Source organism: Cryptotermes secundus, unplaced genomic scaffold (assembly GCF_002891405.2).
Source record: "Cryptotermes secundus unplaced genomic scaffold, Csec_1.0 scaffold141, whole genome shotgun sequence".
NCBI lineage: Eukaryota > Metazoa > Arthropoda > Insecta > Blattodea > Kalotermitidae > Cryptotermes > Cryptotermes secundus.
In genome coordinates, this window is record NW_019721759.1 from 787,310 (window position 1) to 810,152 (window position 22,843).

The 22,843-nt window shown below is 40.2% G+C and overlaps 1 protein-coding gene across 8 annotated transcripts in view; it reads left to right on the forward strand.

Moving 5' to 3' along the window:
* The window catches only part of LOC111875623 (cAMP-specific 3',5'-cyclic phosphodiesterase), a 796,526-nt gene that overhangs the window by 760,644 nt on the left and 13,039 nt on the right, over positions 1-22,843 (forward strand). For all 8 annotated transcript variants that reach the window (XM_023872006.2, XM_023872007.2, XM_023872004.2 and 5 more), the window contains one exon: positions 12,973-13,066. In XM_023872006.2, coding sequence (XP_023727774.1) covers positions 12,973-13,066 — 94 coding nt within the window. The remainder of the gene's footprint in view (positions 1-12,972; positions 13,067-22,843) is intronic.

The following is a 22,843-nucleotide window of genomic DNA, read 5'->3' on the forward strand; positions in this document are numbered from 1 at the left end:
CAACAATTTGTTGCATTGCTGACGAGCTGTGTAGTACAATAAACAGATTATTCATGTTTGGTACCTACAATAAATATTTACACGTATACATAGGAAGGTCATGTCCATGTGTTTCGTATCCGATACAGAGACTTTTGACGAAATTTGGTATCGAGTTCCCGCAATAAACAGTGTCAAGTCAGTTTAATTTGGTTCGTGTAAGTTCAGTATGTACCCTTAACCAAGTATTATAATGATGAAATTATGGATAATGAGTTGTGTGGGTCATCTATTATGCAATTGGAGAGATGAAAATTGCATTCAGGTTTCTCGTACGCACTTTCGTCATCCGCGGTGTTATTTGGGGGCCATGGGGTGCAACAGTATCCTATCCACGGGCACAGTACAAGCTGTTGCGCGCGCAGTCCCCTTAACTCGCACCACCATTTTGATTATGTCATGTCGCTTCCTGCACCTCAGTCGTACTCAGTGTTCATGAATGCTTTGCCCGTTTTACGCGTTTTCGATATACGCGGCTGGTTTTCCGGAACACAACTCATGCTTATAACGAGAGTTAACTGTGCATTTTTTTAGTCGGAATGTCTGAAGTGAAGAGACCACTTGGATGTCATAGGCGTAGGCGGGAATTTAATATTAAAATGTACCTTTATAAAGTAGGATGATAATGTGTGGACTGGATTAATTTGGATCTGGTTAGGGGCCACTGGTTGGCTCTTGTGAATACGGCAATGTACCTTCGGGATACTTGAAAGACGGTGAAATTCTCGAATAGCTGAGCGACTGTTAGCGTCTTAAGAAGGAATCTTCTCCATGCAGTTAGTTACAGGTCCAATATGAAACCTGCTCTACTTGAAACTCAAATCAGAATTTTCAAATTTCCTCAAAAAACTGCTGATTCTCGATTGGTACATTACGTAAATAACTCACCAAGGGCTACAATCTTCTAAGTTGTAACCAATCTTTATGAAGTTTAGTATGTATATCATTGCCCTTGAACCCATCTCAACGTCGTACTTCATAAATGTCTCCCATCAATCCTTGTGTCTGTATGTGTAATCCTTCCTTCCGTTGCTAAGCAACGGCTCGGCAACAAATACACACGCAACAATTGAAGAATTATTGGACGCGTTGTTTTCTATGCGATCTGTGTAGAACGAAAGGGAAGTAGGCTATTTTTTTCCCCAGAACTTGTTATCTGTATCCTGCGCAAGTCCCTCTCATTCGTGGTAAATTTATGTAAGTTCATAACAACGCTGTATGTAAAGGGGGATTTCCATATTCCCGATCTAGTGAAGTCTATTGAAAATGTTACGAGTCACGACTTCAAGGAAACATCACAGTTAGTCAGTACGTCCTTTTGTTAGGGAAATAGTCATTCAGAAATGTCTTACAGCAGTATTCATGCTATTTTGAAAAGTGTAATTAGACACGCCATGGAAGTGTAGTCATGCCAAACATGTTGTAATTCAGTTAACGTTTGAGGACATGAAACTTTAACACAAGTGAACGGAAATTTCCCATATCTTTTTTTAATCAGTCATATAAATCTTATTCTGCACAGAAAGTTCCTGTTGTTTATATAAATTACACCGAATCTTATGAACATATTTAATACTGTATAGCCTGTGCCAAATAACAGCTATGAAAACAGGTGAGGTACAACAGCCGTTGTTAGGGAACAGCTCTGTGGACACGTTGTTTTTCAGGCAACGAGAGAACACTCGATAATTGAAGAGATGTTTTCTGTGCGGTCCGTGCCTATGCCTGCCGCCAAGATGAACTGATTGGCTGTAAACCACCAGTCGCAAAGTAACTTTGGTTGAGTGAGTTGAGAATTGCAGTTGTAAGAAGGGAGAAGCTGATAGGTGAGGTCGGGGGGAGTTCGGGAACCCAGAGGAAGGGGAACATCCGCTGTGTAGAGGCCGCTACCAAGCAACGGCTAGTGAAGACTGAGAAGACTTTATGTATGCTTGATCTTCGGAGTATATAACTCAGTGAGATTTTCGTAGTTATTTGTGTGTCAAATAAATGCAGTTACCAATCCAAACCTCGTCTCTAGTCACAATCACGTGGCAGTGCGTAATGAGGTGGGATAAGCTACGAACTTTCTTAAATAAATGAATAATTCTAAACTCTAATCCAATGTTGAATTTCTTAATTTAGGCGTGGCGTTAGATAGTAAATTCTACCGAATATCACGGAGCAGTAGTTAACGTGTTATCCAGTCCCTCCGCGTAAATACAGGGACAGTACTTCAAAATAGCCCATTGTCGCGTCCTTCCAGTCGTTTCTTATTCAAAATTACCCATCACACAGCTTCACATGACCTGGAAAGTTAAGAAAGCGTAAGTAAACCAAGGCTTAATGATGATAGCGTGTCAATATTGTAATGTTTTGATAGCTGTTTCAAAGATTTGGCCTTATTGATATTACGGAGTTCTCAAAGTAAATGCATTATCATATGTATGATTAGAGATAGTCGATAATTTAATTTACAGGTCTTATCATCGAGTTGTGTTTATGTCAACAATTCAAATTTTTTATCGGGTAACGTGTGACAGGTTTCTTATACGCTGCACCGCCATGGAATGAAGTTTCGGAGTTAAAATGAACTTAACGGGGTCAATGAATTTTGTCTTAATCCCGAAATTTGTAAAATTATCGTTCCCCTAAATAGAATTTACTTACCTCGACGCCGTAAGGGTATAAGAGGAACAGTTTAAGAAAGAAAGAAAGAATTATTGTCTTACATAATGTACCGATGTATACACACATGAGAAGATTTAAGAAGTAACAATATTTCTGGCCTAAGCTTTCCCTGTTTTTCATGTAATTTAATATCAGAATTTGTACAACTAGATCTGTGTGTAAATTAATTAAATAACTACCTCCCTAGGGGGCCGCGCCATAGCTCAAGCGGTTAGTCGCTGGCTTCCCACCGCGGCGGCCCGGGTTCGATCCCGGGGCTGATCAAGTGGGATTTGTGGTGGACAAAGTGGTGCTGGGGCGGGGTTTCTCCGAGTACTTCGGTTTCCTCTGCCAATCTTCATTCCACCAGTTGCTCCACAATCACCCTCACCTATCATCTGGGGCTGGTACAATAGGCCAGAAGTGGCCGCAGTACAAGGGACTTAGTCCCACCCCACTAGCAATAAAAAAAATTACCTCCGTAGAGCTCAGTCCTTCTTTAGAACCCGCCAGTCGCTCAGCTACTCAAGAATTTCTAATTTTACGGAACCTGAAGGTTCATCGCCTTGTTCACAATAGCCCTCCACTGGCCTCTATCTTGAGCCACATGAATCCAGTCTGTAACACCCCGTTCTATATCTCTAAGATCCAGTTTAATATTATCCCCAACTTATGTCTAAGTCTTGGTAGTGGTCCATTTCATTCTGGCTTCCCCACTGAAACCCTGTATCTATTCACCTTCGTTCCCATGCGCGCTACACGCTCTGCCTATCTCATCCTTGAATTCAGCTACGTTTTCGTACTAAATATTTATGTGAGTTTCTCATGTCCCATGCATTTGAAACATTATTAATGCTAGGTTTTCACTTCTGGCTTGTGATACCGTATAGTTCTGCGGACGGATACCGACGTTTCGGAGGAATATGTTGCCTATGTCGTGAAGGTTGAAGTGTGCAGGTTTATGAATTCGTTTGTTTATGTAAGCAGGTGGTAGTCACAGATGCCGAGCGGTCTAAGGCATGAACTGTCTTTGCTCGCTAGAACGCTGGGATCGTGGGTTCGAATCCCACTCAAGGCATGGATGTTTGCCTTCGTTTATTCTGTGTTTTTGTTGTTCTGTGTGTAGGTGGCCTTGCGACAGGCTGATCTCCCGTACAAGGAGTCCTACGGACTGTGTATATGATTAAGAAACTGAAAAAGCGGCCAACAAAAGGCCTGTAGAATCAGAGAGAGAATATAAGCAGGTTTGGAAGGAATAAGGAAACGAGTTCCATCCGACCGAGTGGGAAAGATGGGTAGCAAAATGGCCTTTTTAAGGGGCACATTACTTTTTATATCACTGGTGGGAAACGGAGTAGTAAGCATGTTATCATGTTTTTTTGTTTTGTTTATGTTTCCCTTCGTAGGAAGGCCACAGACCTACCGAGATACGTTTTGCTTTGTCGTCGTCTTGCTTTAATCTTATGAGTGTGTTACTACCTGACTACACAGTGTCGTAACCCCAGAAAATATAAAGTTTCACCTCTGAAAATATCACACTTCGATTCTTACTCTCAGTTATCCTGTGACTGGTGAGGTTAGACTTAACTGTCTGACTCCCATCAAGAGGTCAGAGAGATTGAACCACTCTAAAGAAATGTTAAGTTATACTATTTTGAACTTTAAACCATGTTAACAAAAGTAATAATTTATTTTTAAACTGGCTGAGTTAACATTTTCATCCACAGATATTAGAAATGACAGATTTATTTGGTACAATTCATGTAACCAGCGATATTTCAGTGATCTCTGTGGACTGATTGACTCTTCGTGAGTGTGTTTCGATGCCGTCACAATACGATCACGTGAACTGCTCATAATTCACTCGCCATCGAATGTTGATTAGTCCTCATAGTCAGTTCAGATGAGAACAGAATAGTAAACATTTAACTTTTATTTACGTAGCAAAATTCATTTAAGCCTAAACACACTTTTATCGCATAAGAAATAATGTAATTAGCAAGAGCTGAGTACCTAAGATAAGAACAAAGTATATTTAACTTCTCATATTATACGTAGTCCTGATGTTACAATCCTTTGTAGGTCTTCGTCCTTCCAGCTCACCTCAGGCTCTGGAGGTTTCGTTACAGTAATTTCCGTGATTGGGTCTTTAGCCCCGGGCCCAATCCCCAATCTGGAGGACCAAGGACTACAGTTCATCTGATCCCTACTCTTTGACCTGTCTGGCACGGCTGGTTCTACAAGGAACTTTCACTCCCGCCAGCATAGCTCTCCGCGTCATTTGGTTGCGCAGACCTCCGCTCCACGATAAGGCGGTAGTCCTCGGGGAGGGTATAAGTGAATATTAAACCACACAATGCACATCCATTGACGAGTTAATTGGGAAAACTAAATAAATTAAAATGATCCTGTGTTATGCCGCTTGTATTTATTGATGTTCATTTGTCAACGACCAAGTGTACAGTAAAGTATCTGAAACAAGAAAGGGGGCAGTAGTTTGTTTCTAGCAGTTTGAACCTGTACAAAACTGATTAATTGCAGTCTGTCAGTGCACATGTCATTAACGAGGCAAAGAAAACACGAGTATGCAATTTACGGCTAGTCGCGTGTCATTACAACCGACTCCCAGTAGAAATAATGCTGAGTGACCCCCATAAGGGGGGGGGGAGGCTTCAGCGATGTTATTTCTATGAGGAAAATATTAAGGTACATGCCGTCCTATGAAAACTCTGAAGTCGAGTGTTTATCTGGCACTCCCTCGTTTTCAGGAGCACTTACCTCCATCTGGTGTCGAGTTTAAGAGTGGTGGAACTGTACCCCCACTACCCCATATGTCTTCGGGATGTAGTATTTAATTAAATTCAGGGATATCTCATCGGAAGATGTGAAGTATATCCAAAAGTTTCGTATGAGATCTTTAAGGAAAGAGATCACTTCCAAGACTTAGACATAGATGGAAGGTAATTTTTTTAAATTTAATTATGCTGTCAGTATCCAGATTATATAGTGTTGTCGCTAGAATGAATGTGGTGCAGTTGGTGGAATGAGAATTGGCAGGGGAAACCGAAGTACTCGGAGAAGACATGGCCCAATGCCACTATGTCCGTTACACACACACACACACACATATATATATATTGGATTGAACCTGGGCTGACCCCGCGGGCACTAACCGCCTCAGCTACTGTACGACCGCTTGTTGTAATTATGCATGAAGTTCTGGGAAGAATTAGTCGCCTAATTTCCTTTAGTACAGCACTGACCGCATAGAAAACGAAACAATTGGGGTGACACACAGACAGCAATATTGTGTTTAAGCATCCTCTTACATTACTATAAATTTTACGTTCCGTCAACAATGCAACTGTTTTACTCTTTCTCTTCCACTTTCACTTTTACAGCATGTTTCGGCCCCAACCGGCCATCATCAGGTATCTTAATTTACCAAACTGTTACACTGTATTGAATACCACTCATTCACTTCACATGTAACTGCAATATTTCATGATATTAATGTTGTAGTCACATTTGTTGAACTACCATGCGCTGTAATTTATACCGTATTTACGCATGTATAGGCCGCACATTTTTTGCCAAAAATTCAAGAGGAAAACTGGGCTGCGGCTTATATTCGAAATCACACTTCATTTTAAAAAAAATATATTAATAATTAGTAATACAGGGTGTTCTACTCCTGAAATAATATTCCAAGAAAATTATTTTTTTTTATAATTTCTGTCTGAAAATTGTGCTGCGGCCTATACACGCACGCGGCCTATACATGCGTAAATACGGTAATTCCTGTTAAATTCATTAAAATTTAAAATGTAAATGTGTTTTTTTCTTTTCTAAAATTCTTTTTACACCTCATTGGGGCGTCGTCCGCTTGTCCAGACAATATATTTCGGTCATTTCCTTGGATTTCTTTATTAATAAAGTTAATAAAGAAATTTATATATACAACAGGATGGATCCATTGAAAATTATAAATGTTTTCCTTGGATGTTTATATCGTACTGGCCTGTTGTTTTCTGTGTGTAAGCCCGTTGTTGTTGTTACGTTTTGCCCCTTGCTTGTACGTTCTCCCCGCCAACTTCTGGAGTTGTCCTCTCTTGTAGCAGATGTTGTGCAAGGTGATCTCATAAGCCTCCTGAAACGATTAGGCGGGACACACAGACAGCAAGGTGATCTCATAAGCTTCCTGACACAATTATGCGGGACTCACAGACATCAAGATGATCTCATAAGCCTCCTGAAACAGTTAGGCGGGACACACAGAAAGGTGAACTCATAAGCCTTCTTCTGTCTCTTCAAAACAAGAAAAGCGGGCTAAAATGGATCCTGAACAAATAGGATGGAGTGTGTGGACTAGATTGTCCGGCTGAGGACAGAGTCTAGTGGCAGGCTGTAATGAACCTTCGAGTTTCTTGACTAGATGAGTGACTGTTAGGTTCATAGTTAAGTAGACTCCTCTGTTGGGCAGTAGCGCGAACTATCGTAACTAATTAGCAGGAACGGTTTAATAGGCAACATAGACACAGCGCTAAACATCTGACGTTTAATGAAGTGTCGGTGATGAACTTGAACTTTTGCGAGGGTCAGTGCTTATAAATAAGTAAAATAGAAATACTAGACCAGATGTGTTTGAATTACACCCATAAAGACGGGAATTGTATTTCTCCTATGAACTGAGTCCAGTTCTTGTGTTGCTCGCTGGTAACGAGCAGAGATGTCTTTCATCTGAAATGAATGTACATAATCATTATTCATATTATTCATCTGGCGATGTGATTAGCAGGGGTTAACGCAACGCATGGGAGGTTCAAGGTCTCAGGACTCTGGACACAGATATAAAGAACGCAGAGATTCTGCCGCTGGTTGTAGTCTTGCAGCTATTTCTCTGCTGGTTGGATATCCTATCGCTGCGTCCGTTTGGCGAGCCTCTTCAACACAGTTTGTCGTTACAACTAATTGTCAGCTTTCACCTGTGAAATCTGTACACTACCGCATTTTTAAGTTCGTTTGCCGCGAAGTTGCACGTTCCCTTCTGATATCTAGAAGATGATATTTGATTCTTGGTGATTTCTTGTTCGTCAGTGATATTTTTAGCTAATTTCGTGATAGATATGGCGTGAGAATGAACAGTATATTTCAAGCTGTGGAGCTTCAGCTCTGAAGGAAGGAAGTTTAACGTTATTTTCTGTTAGCTCTGAAGAGCTATGTTTTGTGTGCAGAACAGTGTGGTCAACGTAGATTGTCTGCTTGAGAACGAATACGCCTAATTTCTTTACGGTGATACCAACCGCGTGTTCTTTGTACAAAATTATAACCCCACTTTCTTCCAAGTTCAGTTGTGAATAAATTTTGAACATTTTGAACAATAAATCAATAAGAACAATAAGGAAGAGACATTTTCTTTCAAAAGTGTGTTCATCAATTTCTCTGCGACAAAATAAATAAGCAGAGGGGGGCGTAACTTGTTTCAACGGAATACTATCGCAAAATGGTTACGTGGTGTTCTGGATCATCATCGACTGTTTCGTCAAAGCGATTAACCAAAAAGTCTTTTTCTAGCAAGCAGCTTATTTCCACGAAACGCAAAACGTCTAGTTTCGTCTGTTCACCATCCCGTTACAGTGATACAACCTCTTACAACAATAACTGGATTGAAACTCGTGCATTGTTGTCAACATTGGAGACATCTTCAGCGGCGTTCTTTCCATCATCGGCATCTGGGTTTCTAGTTCTTCTTTGGGAAACATCTATGGTTAATTTCTGTTCTCATTGAAACAGCACAAAGTCGGATTGTCTTCCCCGAGACCTTCTTTTCTTTTCCTGAAGAAGGATTCTCACTATCTATAGAGCAGAGACGTAGAAACGGGCCAATATTAGGGCCCGACGCCTTGAAGGGCCTCCACTGAGCGCTGGAAAGCGAGTGGTCACTTTTCTTCCTGCAGCTGTAGTTTTCGTGGAGGTTGTAGTTGTTTAGAAATCTTCGTGTACATTCTTCTCATCTGTTCAGTGACGTAGCATAGAAGACAGGAAATAACCTTCCGTTCTGTTCAATATTGCATTGTTTGAATGCTCCTCTATAAAAGTTTTTCTCATTGGCGGTGAAGTTCTCTGAAAGTCTGTTATTGGATAATTTCGCTACACATATTTCACGAAGAAGAATTCTTAACGTAGAACCATTTTCTACGTATACCATCGATAAATTTCCTAGTCTGTTATATTTACGAGATACTAGACGGTTTCTTGTCTTAGTATATTTTTATTACGCATCTCTGTTTAACAGAAACCCACTCTTTGGTTTTTGGCACACACAACTTTGACTTGTTTTTCTTTTGAATAGAGGAATTGGCTCGCTGGCTCGTTAGCCAATCATTAGCTGGGAATTCTTTATGGCGTCACAATGTTTTACAGGAAAGGAAACAAGCCGTAAGCAAATTGTGTCTCGCTCTCTCTGCTTGGGAGTGGGTGTGTGTGTGTGGGGCCCGCTGTATACCTTAATAAAGCAGTTGAAGTGGTCCTGCTGACTCAGTTTCTCGGCGTGCTACAGACAATTGTAGTGGCCGTACGCTGACACCTTGGGCGATAAATGTGGGGTCTATATAAGGCATAACTTCCCACAACACAGTCACTTTGTTGCCTTCAATTTTGTTAGTACTCAAGGAGCACTTTTACATTCCACTTCGAAGCATTCTCAAAGATTACATATCCAAGCTAAAGCAGCACAGAAGACAAATATTTTGTGGTGTGTATGTATTTTGTGTGTGCGCGAAAATATTGAAGATGAGTCTGGACCAAGACCAGAGAACGGATAACATGACATTCTTTCTGGACGGAATATCCTGGCTTAGCCTCATGTTGGATTTGGCTTTACTGATTAGCATTGCTGTGTTCCAGGTGGGTTTATGTGATTTCATACGGCGTAACATTAAAGAGAAAAGCTATTCTGTCACACAGTTTAGTGTCAGATATAGATGGAGTTCTTATCAGACTATTGATTTGTTTACCGTATAAGCCCGACTATAAGTTTGTGTGTCCGAATGTGTATCCCCCCTATCGTTGCTGGGCAACGACTCCGTAAATGTACCCTTATCATACGCTAGGGAACAGGTCGGTAAAAAAGTTGCAATGGAAACGAATACACAAGTAGCAACAGAAGAATTGTTGAACGGGTCCTTTTATACGCGGTCCTCGTCGTATCAAGGAAAGAATGCGAGTAATTCTTCCCAGAACTTTTTATTCTACTAGAAAATTACAGAAGGATTTTTTTTTTCAGAAACTGAATATGTCATTTAGTTCTGACGTTCGTAAGCAAAGTGAAGCAGAAACGGCGCTGTTAGGAAATAGTGAATTCAAAATTTAACGTTAAATTTGATTCTAGGTATTTTCAAAATTATCATTAGAATCAGAAGTTAGTTTTTCTCATGGGCCGCGCAATAGCTCAAGCGGTTAGTCGCTGGCTTCCCAGCGCGGCGGCCCGGGTTCGATCCCTGGTCTGGTCAAGTGGGATTTGTGGTGGACAAAGTGGCGCTGGGGCAGGTTTTCTCCGAGTACTTCGGTTTCCCCTGCCAATCTTCATTCCACCAACTGCTCCACAATCACCCTCACCTATCATCTGGGGCTGGTACAATAGGCCAGAAGTGGCCGCAGTACAAGGGACTTAGTCCCACCCCACTAGCAATAAAAAAACTGATCTTCTCATAACGATTATCTTCATGTTTATGGAGGTCTCGGAAAATAAGGCAACCCCACTTTTCTAAGAAGTAGTATCTGAAAAGAAAAACTCGCCTTATATTCGGGCATATTTCTTGCTTGTTTTTATACAGGATCATCGGAAAAGAATGCCGGGATTATAAAAAGAAACTATCACTCAAAAACTTTTAAATATGTCGATATAATTGAAGTGTTAAATTGCTAAGAAATATCTGGAATTTTTGTCTTATCATAGTGTTTCGATATGTGCTGCATGTGTGTCTCGGAAGATATCGAAACCTTATTCGACCTTGTGCCAGGTCGGCTGAACCGCACCTGGACTTACGGTTATGATGGCTCTCGTGTTCCGGAGTTCCCNATGTAGCCCCCCCCTAGAAAAAATCCCTAGAAGTAAAATCTGTCCTTTTGGGGGGGGGGGGCAGAAAATTGGCCCTACCCTCGGAACCCATGCCTTAGGCACAAGTTGTAACAATAGGCCGACAGACAAAAAGCAACTCAACGCCCCTCTTTACCCACCATCAACTGAGCATATCCAAAACTTACGTTCTTTCTCAGAATTTTAAAACTTGAATCACTTCGATATGTTTAATAACAGTTTTTTAATGATAGACTTCTATAATCCTGGCACTTTTTTCGATAACCATGTATTTATAATTAATTAGTTCACAATTCGTGTTTAATTTATAGAACATAAAGGATAGCTCTTTACTGTATAAACTGAGAAATTACGATTTAACTGTTCTACTGTCCAGTAGTTAGGAATTAAACGTGCATTTGTGGGGTTGTTTCATTTTATTGTATGGTTCATATTTACAAGCTGAGAAGCTGTGAAACATTTGAATTGCCTGTACCGGAAATTTTAAGTGCAACTGAACTTGATAAACTGCAGGAGATCATGTACAGCCATGTAGCACAACTTTTCGGTTTGCCATCTGCACTTTATCTATGGAAGTGCGCTGCATCTCAGTTTTGTTTATGGAAACATAACAGTAGTTTCAGTGGCTGGAATGTTGTATACCGCACCATTTCAGTTTCATTTCATTGTCTCCTACCGATTTCCAGGCGTGCTCATCTTACCAATACTGAGAAACCCCAATCAAAAGACACTTTTTCTAAACTCCAAATGCCAGTTAACTTCTCTTAGGCTCATACAGTATAGTAAAGGTGTCCCTGTGCTTAACTAATTAAGCACTGCGCCGTGAAGACGTATGGGGAAATGTAGATATATACCTTCTTGAACTCGACGCTAGCTGAAGGTGGATGATCAGCTTCACGCCCCTTCTGCTTTACCCCTATGGAAAGAGCCCCCGGTACCCACTGGATAGCAAGTTTTGTGGACCCCAGTCTGGACGACATGGAGAAGAGAAAAATGTTGATCTTACCGCTACTCGAACTCCGATCCCCGGTCGTCCAGCCCGTAGCCAGTCGCTATACCGACGGAGCGACCCCGGTTTCTTCAGTATAGTGCGAATTGAAAACCCTGTAACAGTTGTAGGTATCACCATTAAGATAGGTCTTTTGTTACTTTAGTTTTGTCTGTAACTTGTCTCGAGTTTGCGCCCCTTTAACTTTCTGTACAGTCACATGAATTTGTTTGGGTGACGCAATCATTTGAGACCATGACACGTGTTGATTTATGGTTGTAGCTTATATTAAGTTCAGATTTACTGTTTTGATTCGATTTTGAGCGTATTAATATAAGAAATGCGCTGAATGGTGTAAACACCCAATTCTGACTTTCGATGAAAAGTATTTGATATTCCCATTTCTCTAAGTCCTGATATTAGACTCGCCAATAGCTTTCTTCTCCAGTACACAGCATTGCAAAGATAAATAAATAACATTGTATTTAATGGGATGACAGGTTGTCAAAGTATATGATATTTAAATTTAGTAAATTTTTGGGCCTGTAATTTTAAACACACCGTATAAAATGTAGTGATAATGGATGTATTAAAACAGGTAACTCCATGGAGCTGAGTCCTTAAGAAGCTGCCAGTCCCTCAGCTACTTAAGAATTTCGCAACATTTTATGGAACCTGAAGATTCATTACCGTATTCACAAAAACCAGCCACTGGTCCCTATCCTGAGCCAAATTAATCCAGTCCAAACCACTATCCAGTTTCTCTAAGAATCATTTTACTATCCTTCCCACCTACGTCTAGGGCTTCCTAGTAGTCTCTTTCCTTCTGGATTTCCCACCAAAATCGTATATGAATTCATCTTCTCTCCCATGCGTACTACATGCCTTGCCGTCCCATCCTCCTTGACTTGATAAATGTAAATACATTTGACGAAGAGTACAAGTCTCTTTGTAATGTAAAATTGTATTTAAAAGTTTTCAGCATAAACCGCCAGATGATATGAATTTGAGCGTGTAAATTTCCGAACATGGTTGCATATCAGATTTGTTTCATAACTAGTGTTACGAAAGTCGAGAAGGGTCGAAAATGTTGCGTTTGAACTGAAACTGAAAACATTAGTTTAAAGGTACATTGCTGTGTGTATATTTTCGTTACATGTTTCTTTCTATAACGGATTTTGTTCTTGTATTGTTACAGTTCAAGCGGATGCTGAACAAAGAACTGAGCCATTTCTCTGAGTCCAGCAAATCCGGGAACCAAATCTCCGAGTACATCTGCTCAACCTTTCTCGGTAAGTGCTGCACCCACTCGATGTCACGTGTGCATGAATGTGGCCTTCATTAAGGACCCTTCTTGACATAAAACAATTTACGGGTAGCGTAGTTGGTTGAGGCACTATGCTACAAGCCGGAAGGTCGCGGATTCGAGTCTCGATGAGGTGGACTTTTTTTTTCAATTAACCTAATTCTTTCAGTCGCACGATGGCCTTGGGGTTGACTCAGCCTGTAACAGAAATGAGTACCAGAAATCTTCCTGGAGGTAAAAGGGGACCGGCGCGTAAGGCTGACAACTTTACCATCATCTGTGAGCCGATTTTCTAGAGAAAATGTGGGAGCCTCGACGGCCTGTTACATTTGTATCTTTACCTTTTACCTTTATAAATATAAGAATTTACCGTACTCTGTTGGGCAGACCCCGGAGTTACGTCACGTTACGTTTCAGATTGATGCCCGAACTCAATTCCGCACGTCGAAGCACAGCGTTACTTAATGTTCCAATGTCATGTAATAGCCTTACGGCGTTTTTTTCTCTTTTATCTGCCATTATATTAAGTTATTTTATATTTCAATCATAAACAAAAACAGCAACTTAAAATTCATGAACAGTTTATTATTCACGTAATCGCAGAGTGTAACACAAAAAAAAATCCGTGGTTTTAGTCCGCAAACGAACTATACCAAAGAGATGTTAATTTACATAACAGCCTTACGACTTGTATTTTCAATTTATCCGTTATTATTAAGTTATGTTATAATTTAATCGCACCAAAACAGTAAAATTAAAGTTATAAACAATTTAGTGCACGCGGTAGCGTAGTTGGTTGATGCACTATGCTACAAACCGGAAGGTCGTGGGATCTAATACCTATGAGGTCACTGATTTTTTTTTCAATTTACCTAATCTTTTCAGTCGCACTATGGTCCTGGGGTCGACTCAGCCTCTTAACAGAAATGAGTACCAGGAATATTCTTTGGGGGGGGGGTAAAGGGCGGCCCACGCGTAAGGCTGACAACCTTTCCGCCACCTGTGAGCCGATTCTCTAGAAAATGTGGAAACCTCAACATCTCACACCCCTATGGGCCTCCACAACCTGTTACATGGATAGCTTTACTTTTACTTACTTAGTATTCACTTAATCACGCAGTGTAATACAATAATACAAAGAGATGCGAAGCCAACCGTGTTTGTAAACAAATTGATGACAGTGACACCTGTAATTGGAGGCCGATCGGGCAGTAGCAACAAGCCACTAAAGTGCCACAGCTCGGGGTATGACTGTATTTGATTTATCCGCTAGTGGGGTCAATATTTTTAGCCTCCTTTCCTTATTCTCAAAAAAAATAAGAAAAAGCTTATAAGATTACCCTACTGTCTGTATAACCCCCCCCCCGGCCCCTCTATCAACTTTTGAATGGCTGAACCAATTTTTACGAAACTTGTTTTATTATAACTTTGTGTAGCGACGAAATAACTAGAAATTGATGCATTTAAAATTATCAAAATATCGTCTTGCAATTTATCACAGTCCATAATTTGAAGTAGATTCACTGGATAAATGTTGTTGTTATTACTTTTATCTCTACCGTTATTATAGTGATCGTCATCAAATTTACGTTGATGCACATACTTTGTGCCAGCTGTGGTGTGAACTAACCAGGCATCGTAGTTTCCGTGGTTGAAATACTGAAATTGGATTGGTTCCACGTAGGGAAGAAACGCTAATTAATTAATTGCCTTCCCACCTGAACTTTATGCGAGACAAGGTAATAACGCCAGTGGTGTAGTAGGCAGCGCCATTTTGATGTGGTTAGCTCTTCAAAATGCTCGCATGTGATGATAATGAAAAATAATTTCCAACTTGACGAAAGGAATGTAAACCATTCATTTGTGAAGAGTTTCATATTGAATTCTATTTGTACTTACATCCCTGACCTTTTGGAAGCATGAGTTGTTTGTAACCATTTGATATTTCCCATAAGACCACATACATGTTTATGGGCCTGTACAGTCAAACAGGTAACAAGAACCAACATCAATTGTCTCAACACACAATCCCTCTGGCAGGAGGAAAAGCATTTCTCATAAGCTGACGAGTTTCATGTAATTACAGCTCATGTTTGAAAACCTTTATAAATGTTTGTTACTTAAAAACGGTCTCTCGTGTTGGATAGATTTATTGCAGATTATTTAAAGACACAGTATCAAGTGTAGATGTTATTTAGTTTGGAATGGTATGAGGCGGCGCAGTGTGCAGTGAACTTGCTGGTTTTGAGGAGAGAGTGGGTGTGGCCTATTTCAAGATACTATTTAAATAATCATCTGGAGAGACTATGAACTAAGATGGTTGAGATTCTGTCGAGACGCATACCGGTTATCTTCTGAACATGTCCGAAAACAAATTTCTCAGATCATTAACATAAATTGACTGCATCAATAGGCGCTATTAGAAGAGATATTCGGGGTCCTGACCCCAGGTTGTCCCAGGAGGAAAGGTCAGTATTCTAGGAGGTCATAGTATCGGTCATTCTGAGCAAAAGAGTGTATATGTACATGTGTCGTATTCCTAACGATTTCCGATATAGAGACATTTCACTATGTACATGTGTCGTATTCCTAACGATTTCCGATATAGAGACATTTCACTGTAAAAGGTAAGGCTAAGTTGTCCCTGGCCGGTCACGGTAGCCGAGCGGTCTAAGGCGTGCACTGTCTTCGCTCGCTCTGAAGCCGGGATCGTGGGTTCGAATCCCACTCAGGGCATGGATGTGTGTGTGCGTTTTTCTGTGTTTGTGTACAGGTAGAGGCTTTGCGACGAGCTGATCACCCGCCCAAGGAGTCCTACCGTATGTGTAAGATCTAGAAAAACCGAAGTGAACGGAAGTTCATGGAGGTAGGCCTAGGCCCACTGGGGCTTTAGTGCCAAGGGGGGGGGGAAGTTGTCCCTGTGCTTCACTAATTAAGCACTACGCCATGAAGGCGTATTGGGGAGTGGATGTACAGTTCCAAAATTGTTGATTAGAAAGAGATATTACGTCCTGTTTCTAATACCGGTATTTGTTATTCAAGTGACAATTTTGGTACAGTTTAACTAATATAATAAATTTTCGAAAGCTCCACCGTCAACATCAATGCACATTGTAGCTTGTGTGCGGACATGGCGTGTTGCTCGTCTGTACAGTGAAATAGCTCTATCTCGGTGCAACTCGTGTGAGGACATGGCGTGTTGCTCGTCTGTGCAGTGTACAGTGTACAGTGTGCTGTGCAGTGAAATAGCTCTATCTCGGTGCAACTCGTGTGAGGACATGGCGTGTTGCTCGTCTGTACAGTGTACTGCACAGTGAAGTAGCTCTATCTCGGAAACCCCTCGGAATAGGACACGTACATACACACTTTTTTTTTTACTTAGAATGACCGATACTATGACCTCCCAGAATATTGACGTTTCTTCCTGCGACACTCTGTATTTATGTCACACTTTGATGATATATGGATCGGAAGAGTTGCAGAGAAGTAGACACTTGGAAGACAGACGTCACGTGTCAGTGACTAGACACGGGGTTTGGACCGATAATTGGATTTATTGAGCGCTTATAAGTCATAACTAAAAATAATTATTATAACATTTTCGCTGATTCACACATTCTACAAATGACAACTGCAAACACTAAGTCTTCTGTGCCTTCGCTACTCTGCTTGTTAATGACATTAACAACGCAACGCATGACTGATGCGGAAGTATATTTTGGTTTCCGTGGAAACTTATTTACTAGACGTTGCATAGCAGTGGACGACTTTTCTGGGCCCGCTGTCCCGGCTAAATTCATCAGGATTTGGACAGGGACGGCTGCACACTTCCGGTTCTACAAAAGGCAGGAAATTTCTGCACCAGATGGAGACTGTTCGCTTTTAAACGAGAAATCGATTCCATGAAGCGAGTTAAATCGAAAGAGTTTAGTCAAATATGACTCCTGGCTTTAACCGAGACACTCAGAGACGTTTTAGCAAGTGAACTGGAAGACAGGAATACTAGAGGAGATCGTTGTGATGTCACGACTTGTTGTACAGTTGTTACTTAATAGTGAACAGTCATGGTTAAGTCATATTGTACATTCTGAATTGTTCTGACGATGGTGCATAATTCTGAGTGTTAAATCACCCTGCCTAGCTCCTGGCGTTCGGTAACATTATGACCCAACACTTGTTCATGTTAATGTCATCGTGTCTGTTGAGTCATGTTTTACAATTTGTTCTTTTTTTATATAAAACTTGTTTTCTTTTTCTTTTGATGTTAATTTATTATATGACCTTTATGGTATGCATCCTGTTGTGTGTTATTTACGAAAAGATATAATTTGGGACAGTCGGACAACAAATAATAGAAAAGAAACGAAATACACACTACTGTGTCAACTTTTGTTCTTATTCGTTTTTGGTGGTATCGCTGTATGTTTCGACCCTTTTTTCCTGGGTCATCCTCAGGCTTACATGAATACTATTTAGCTTCTTAATTGTGTGTACGTATAAACAACCCAGAGTGGGATACCCCGAACGTGTTCAGCCTTCACACGTTTAATAGGAAGATCAAAAACCAGTACGACCTATATTCTGAAGAAGGATCCCAGCAAGCAGATACACCACAGCACAATATCACTACCGCAGTGGAACAACAAACACACATACGATATGTAGCAGGCACAAGGCTTCAATGTAATTTGTAATATTGGCTACAAATACCTTAATATCCAGTTTAATTACAATTTTAATTGTAATTGTAATTTAAATTTTTTATCAAGTTTAATGTCAAGTGTAACCATATTTGAATCACATTTTAAAATTAAGATGCAATTGTCATTATAGAATAATCATATAGACACAGCATGGATTCATACTGATTAATGACGCAATTCAGAAGCTAAATAATATTCATGTACGCCTGAGGATGACCCAGGAAAAGAGTCGAAACATGTAGCGATACCACCAAAAACGAATAAGAACAAAAGTTGACACAGTAGTGTCTATTTTGTTTCCTTCTGATTATTTATTATACGACTGTCCCAAATTATATCTTTTCGTTCTTATGGAGCCGGCTTGAAATACGAAAATTTTGTTACAGGTTTTAATTATTTTAAAAATATGTTACGAGATACTGTACGTAAACGCCGAAGACTTCTCGTAAGTAGTTTTATCCCCCAAATTACGTTACTGCTCTTATCCTTCCGTAAGCACATCTTTTGTAATGCATGGAATCGATCTGTCGATTGAGGAAAGTAATTTTTAAACCGCGATACTGTGTCGTCCATTACACATATTTAGGTTGAAGAAGAATAGCAGGTTGCACACTTGGATTTGTTTTAAGAGTGGTATCTTCTGGAATATAATGCTGTGTTGTCCGTTGAAAGTCAACGGTCGTTGAAGACTGTACCAAGCAAGAAACCAACAAAAACTGAACTTGCTGCCTTCCTTTTGCTTGGCATACTCTTCAGCCTTGAAGATGAAGGCAATGTTCTTCCGAAACGTCTGGCTGTCTCCGAAGTACACGCCGTTTACAACCTACAGTACTATACTATTCAAAGTTGAAGTATTGAGAATATATTACCAGAAGCACTAATTGCTTCAAGTGTCCTGAAATCTGATAAGCTAATTTGTCAGACGTCATAAAAGTTATTCATTACGTCACGTTAATCAACGAACAGTTGTTCACTGTTCCCTCTTAACTAATCAGGCATACTTGTCATTGTACTTGACTGACGTCACAGGTGTTACGTGATTTTTGTTTGCTGTTTCTTATGGCAGTGAATTACTCTGAGTTATTCATAATGGGGTCTCGTTCCTCTCTGAGAACCAATAGACTCATTGCAGCAAATTGCGCTCCCTGCTTGAAAGACAGCTGCGGTAATTGCATGTTTTTCCTTAGGACAGGTAACCCCCTCTAAGTCCAAAATATATCTTAACTAGTGTTCACAGATTCTGCCTCATAGGAAACACTGCCTCTCAGTTCCAAAGATCAACCTGTTAATGTGCGAATTACTCTCTGTTCTGATAATTTTACGAAACATACAAATTTGCTCCTTATGCAGAGTGTATGGTGTTTTATGGCTAAAAGCTTAATCAGGATCCCATAACAGATTTAGTTTTCTTGTCTCTGAACTTATATGCTTATTCGGACCGTAATCTTTTCTGTTATTTAAAATATGTTTATTTGAATATACTGGAAAAGGAACCTCATATTTGTAAACTTTTCATATCCGGAATTGATTCCCTACCAGAATTACCTACGACCATAAGAGACTGTTAGAATAATGCTATGTCATTAATAGCAAGAGCCGGTCACCGCGGCCACGCGGTCTAAGGCATGACATTTCTTCGCCTGCTCGGACACTGGGATCGTGGGTTCGAATCTCACTCAAGGCATGGATGTCTGTGTGCGTTTATTCTGTGTTTATGTTAAGTAACGGCCTTGCGACGGGCTGATCCCCCGTCCAAGGAGTCCTACCGACTCTCTAAGATTATGAAACTGAAGTGAAACGAAGAGTTTAACAGATGCCTTATGCTCCAACAGGAATAGAATAATAATAATAATAATAATAATAATAATAAGAAGAAGAAGAAGAAGAAGAAGAAGAAGAAGATTAATAACGAGAGGCACGTACTGAAGTACCTTAAGGGCATGCGGCCGTTAAGAACAGTTAAGAAAATTCAGTTTTGCACATTCGAAATATCCTAATGTCCTCTGAATATAAAAACAAACACAACGGCATTGCGCATCATCACCAGACACGGATAACAGTCGCGAATCTGCCGAATAATCACAGATGACAGATGGTGGGTAGTCCTCCAGCCTGGAGGTTGGGCGGAGGGTTAGAATATTGTTAAATGTTGTGCAGGCCCTTGGATCTGAAAGGAAATTTTAACTTGTTTATGAACTTTCAATACAAGACGGGGAACTTCTTGGCAAGCTGGTCGACTGTTGGTTTCTCAAGAAGGACTCTGCCCCATGGATTTGCCAGGAAATGATCAGCACTTCGAAATAGTGGCTTTTCTTCATGTAAATATTATGTTGGACAGTGTACGCCATTATCAGGTGTCAGTGGAAGAGCACGTCCTACGCAGTTGAGCGCTGTGATGTGGGCCAACTTCTAATGGTCCCATCTGAGTAGGACTCTTTCCCCCCAGCCACCGAAGCATCATAAATATAGCTAGGACTATGGACACTGTCCAATATAGTAATTACATAATGAATAGAACATTGTTATGGACAGGATCGGTGACTTTGCTGCTATTAAAAGTTCATACGCAAAAATAAAGATGTCAAAAATTAATTTACATGTTGACTATGAGAAGAATTGCATTCCTTTGTGCTGATCTTGCATTTACTATGTAAACTGTTTTTGTACAGGGCAATCTCATGGCTGTCAGAAATAGCTTACCTCACAGAGGAACGAATACCAGATTTCGTTCATAGAAGTTTATTTATAGACACCGTATTGCCGAAGTCACTTGTATATCACACAGGTACGCACTGCGCATTTCATGTCTGGGTAGATGTAACCCGTTGCTAGAGACATTTACGTCAAGAAGACTGACAGTTATAATTCAAATTTATGATTACCAAGCAGAATAATGTAGCGGTAACGCTTGCGGCTTATATTCGGGGATTTCTCGCCACTAATACTGACTGAGACACCAGATACGCTGACTTAGGTTTTCACAGGTTTTCTTCAGTCTCACCAGACAAGTTCTCGTATAGTAGTTAGAGTAGGTCATGACCGATTCCTTACACTTTTTTAAATTAATATTTCGACAATAATCCTAGCCTTCTGTGATGCTGGCAATATCGTAAAATATCATAAAAATATATTGTAAATAAGTGGAATTTATGTTTCATTCATCTACGGCTCTACAGCCGTTTGTTGGGCCCTGACCTCTTCTTCAGTACCGTAATCTTTTTTACACAGGCGGTAGGACTCATTGGACGAGTGATCAGCCCGTCTCAAGGCCGCTACCTACACACAGGACAAGATAAACACAGAATAAATGCACACACAGACATACACGCCTCGAGTGGGATTCGAACCCACAATCTAGTGTTCGAGTGAACGAAGACAGTTCATGCCTTAGACCGCGCGGCCGCTGTGATCAGCGGAATTTACGTTTAACTGATGATTTTTAAAGACAGAATCACATGTCTCTTCCAGAAATAGGGAAGGGTGGTAAGGAGTGGATTTATGTGGCTTGGAATTGGGACCAGACTTCTGTGAAAATGGTAACGGACCTTTAAGTTCAATAAGCATCGAATTTCTTGAGCAGCTGAAGAAATGTTAACTCCTCAAAAAGAACTCTTGTCCACAGAGGCATTTACTGAGTTCCCTCCTTCCTGTGAAATTATTATTATTTAAACTGCAAATGGGTTTTTGCCCGGTGGTAGTGGTACTACAATAAGACACAACACACAAATAACACACATCGCTCAAAATAACACGCCACACCCAAAACACAGCACACAAAACTACACAAACAACAAAGGACACACTAGCACACAGTAAATACAATGAAAATAATTTACAACTACATACAACAAATACAGTTAACTTAATATTGGTGCGTGCTATGTATTCCCGCATAACGTACCTGTCTGAGATGGCCGATTAGCATGGCATTCAGATGAGTTCAGACTTCCTTTATATTTGTTCTTAGCCGTCTGTGTATCACAGTCTGTCTATAATGCAAGAATTATTAAAATATTCACCATTTAACACTTAACACAACATGTTTCGGCCATAGATGGCACTAGCGAAGACAACAGTACACGCTGCTAGAGGGAACAACACACAAGCAAGGGGTATATTGCAGATTGCATACACAGCAAAACAACGGGCTAATGATACAGAAGAACAAGCTGCAGAAACGAACCTTCTGGAATAATCACACAGCTCCAAACAAGTGGATGGTGCCCCTTATGAAGTGGAATAGGATTTTACGAAAGATCTTGATAGAAAAAAAATAATGAATTTTAAGTAATTATTTATGTTATTTTAAATGGACTGCAACCCGCGATTTTAGCATGCATCGAAGCAGTGTAGCAGTTTGGACGCATTGGAACACCTGAAGATGGCCATCTATGGCCGAAACATGTTGTGTTAAGTGTTAAACGGTGAATATTTTAATAATTGTTGCATTATTGACAGACTGTGATACATAGACGTTTAATTAAAGATGTGCAACAGGATGCTGAAATACAGAATTGTTCTTAACCTGCTGAATAGCTGGGTCAGTCAGTGGTGTGTTTCAAGATAATGAGAATTTGCCTAGTAGATTAAGATGATAAAAATTTTTAGCATAAATCTCATTAGTGTATCATTCAGGTATGCCACATTTGTTCTGAATGTGAAACTGTTTTCCAGTAATAAATTTTAAAATTATAAGAAGGTGCCTTGCAATTGTTATCCACTGGGTTTTTGTTTAACAGTCCCTTTGACCGCACTCTTTAGTAGTACTCACAGAAGTTATTTTGGGAACGCACTCTTTGGACATAGACAGATGTTTGATTACAGTTTGTTGTCATATTTTGTATTTGCCTTATCTTAGACATGTTGTAATTTGTTTCCAGTATGTGCTTAAGGTAAGGATTTGTGTTGTGAATGCAGTCGTTTTACTCATCTCTGAAGTTTTGGGTCAGAATAATACATGTACATCTTATACCTAATTTGTGAAAATTTGGGTAGTAATGGATTATGTTTAGCTGAGCTTGCAATCAGGTTTACATGTTTGAGTCTTGGTTTGTCACAGT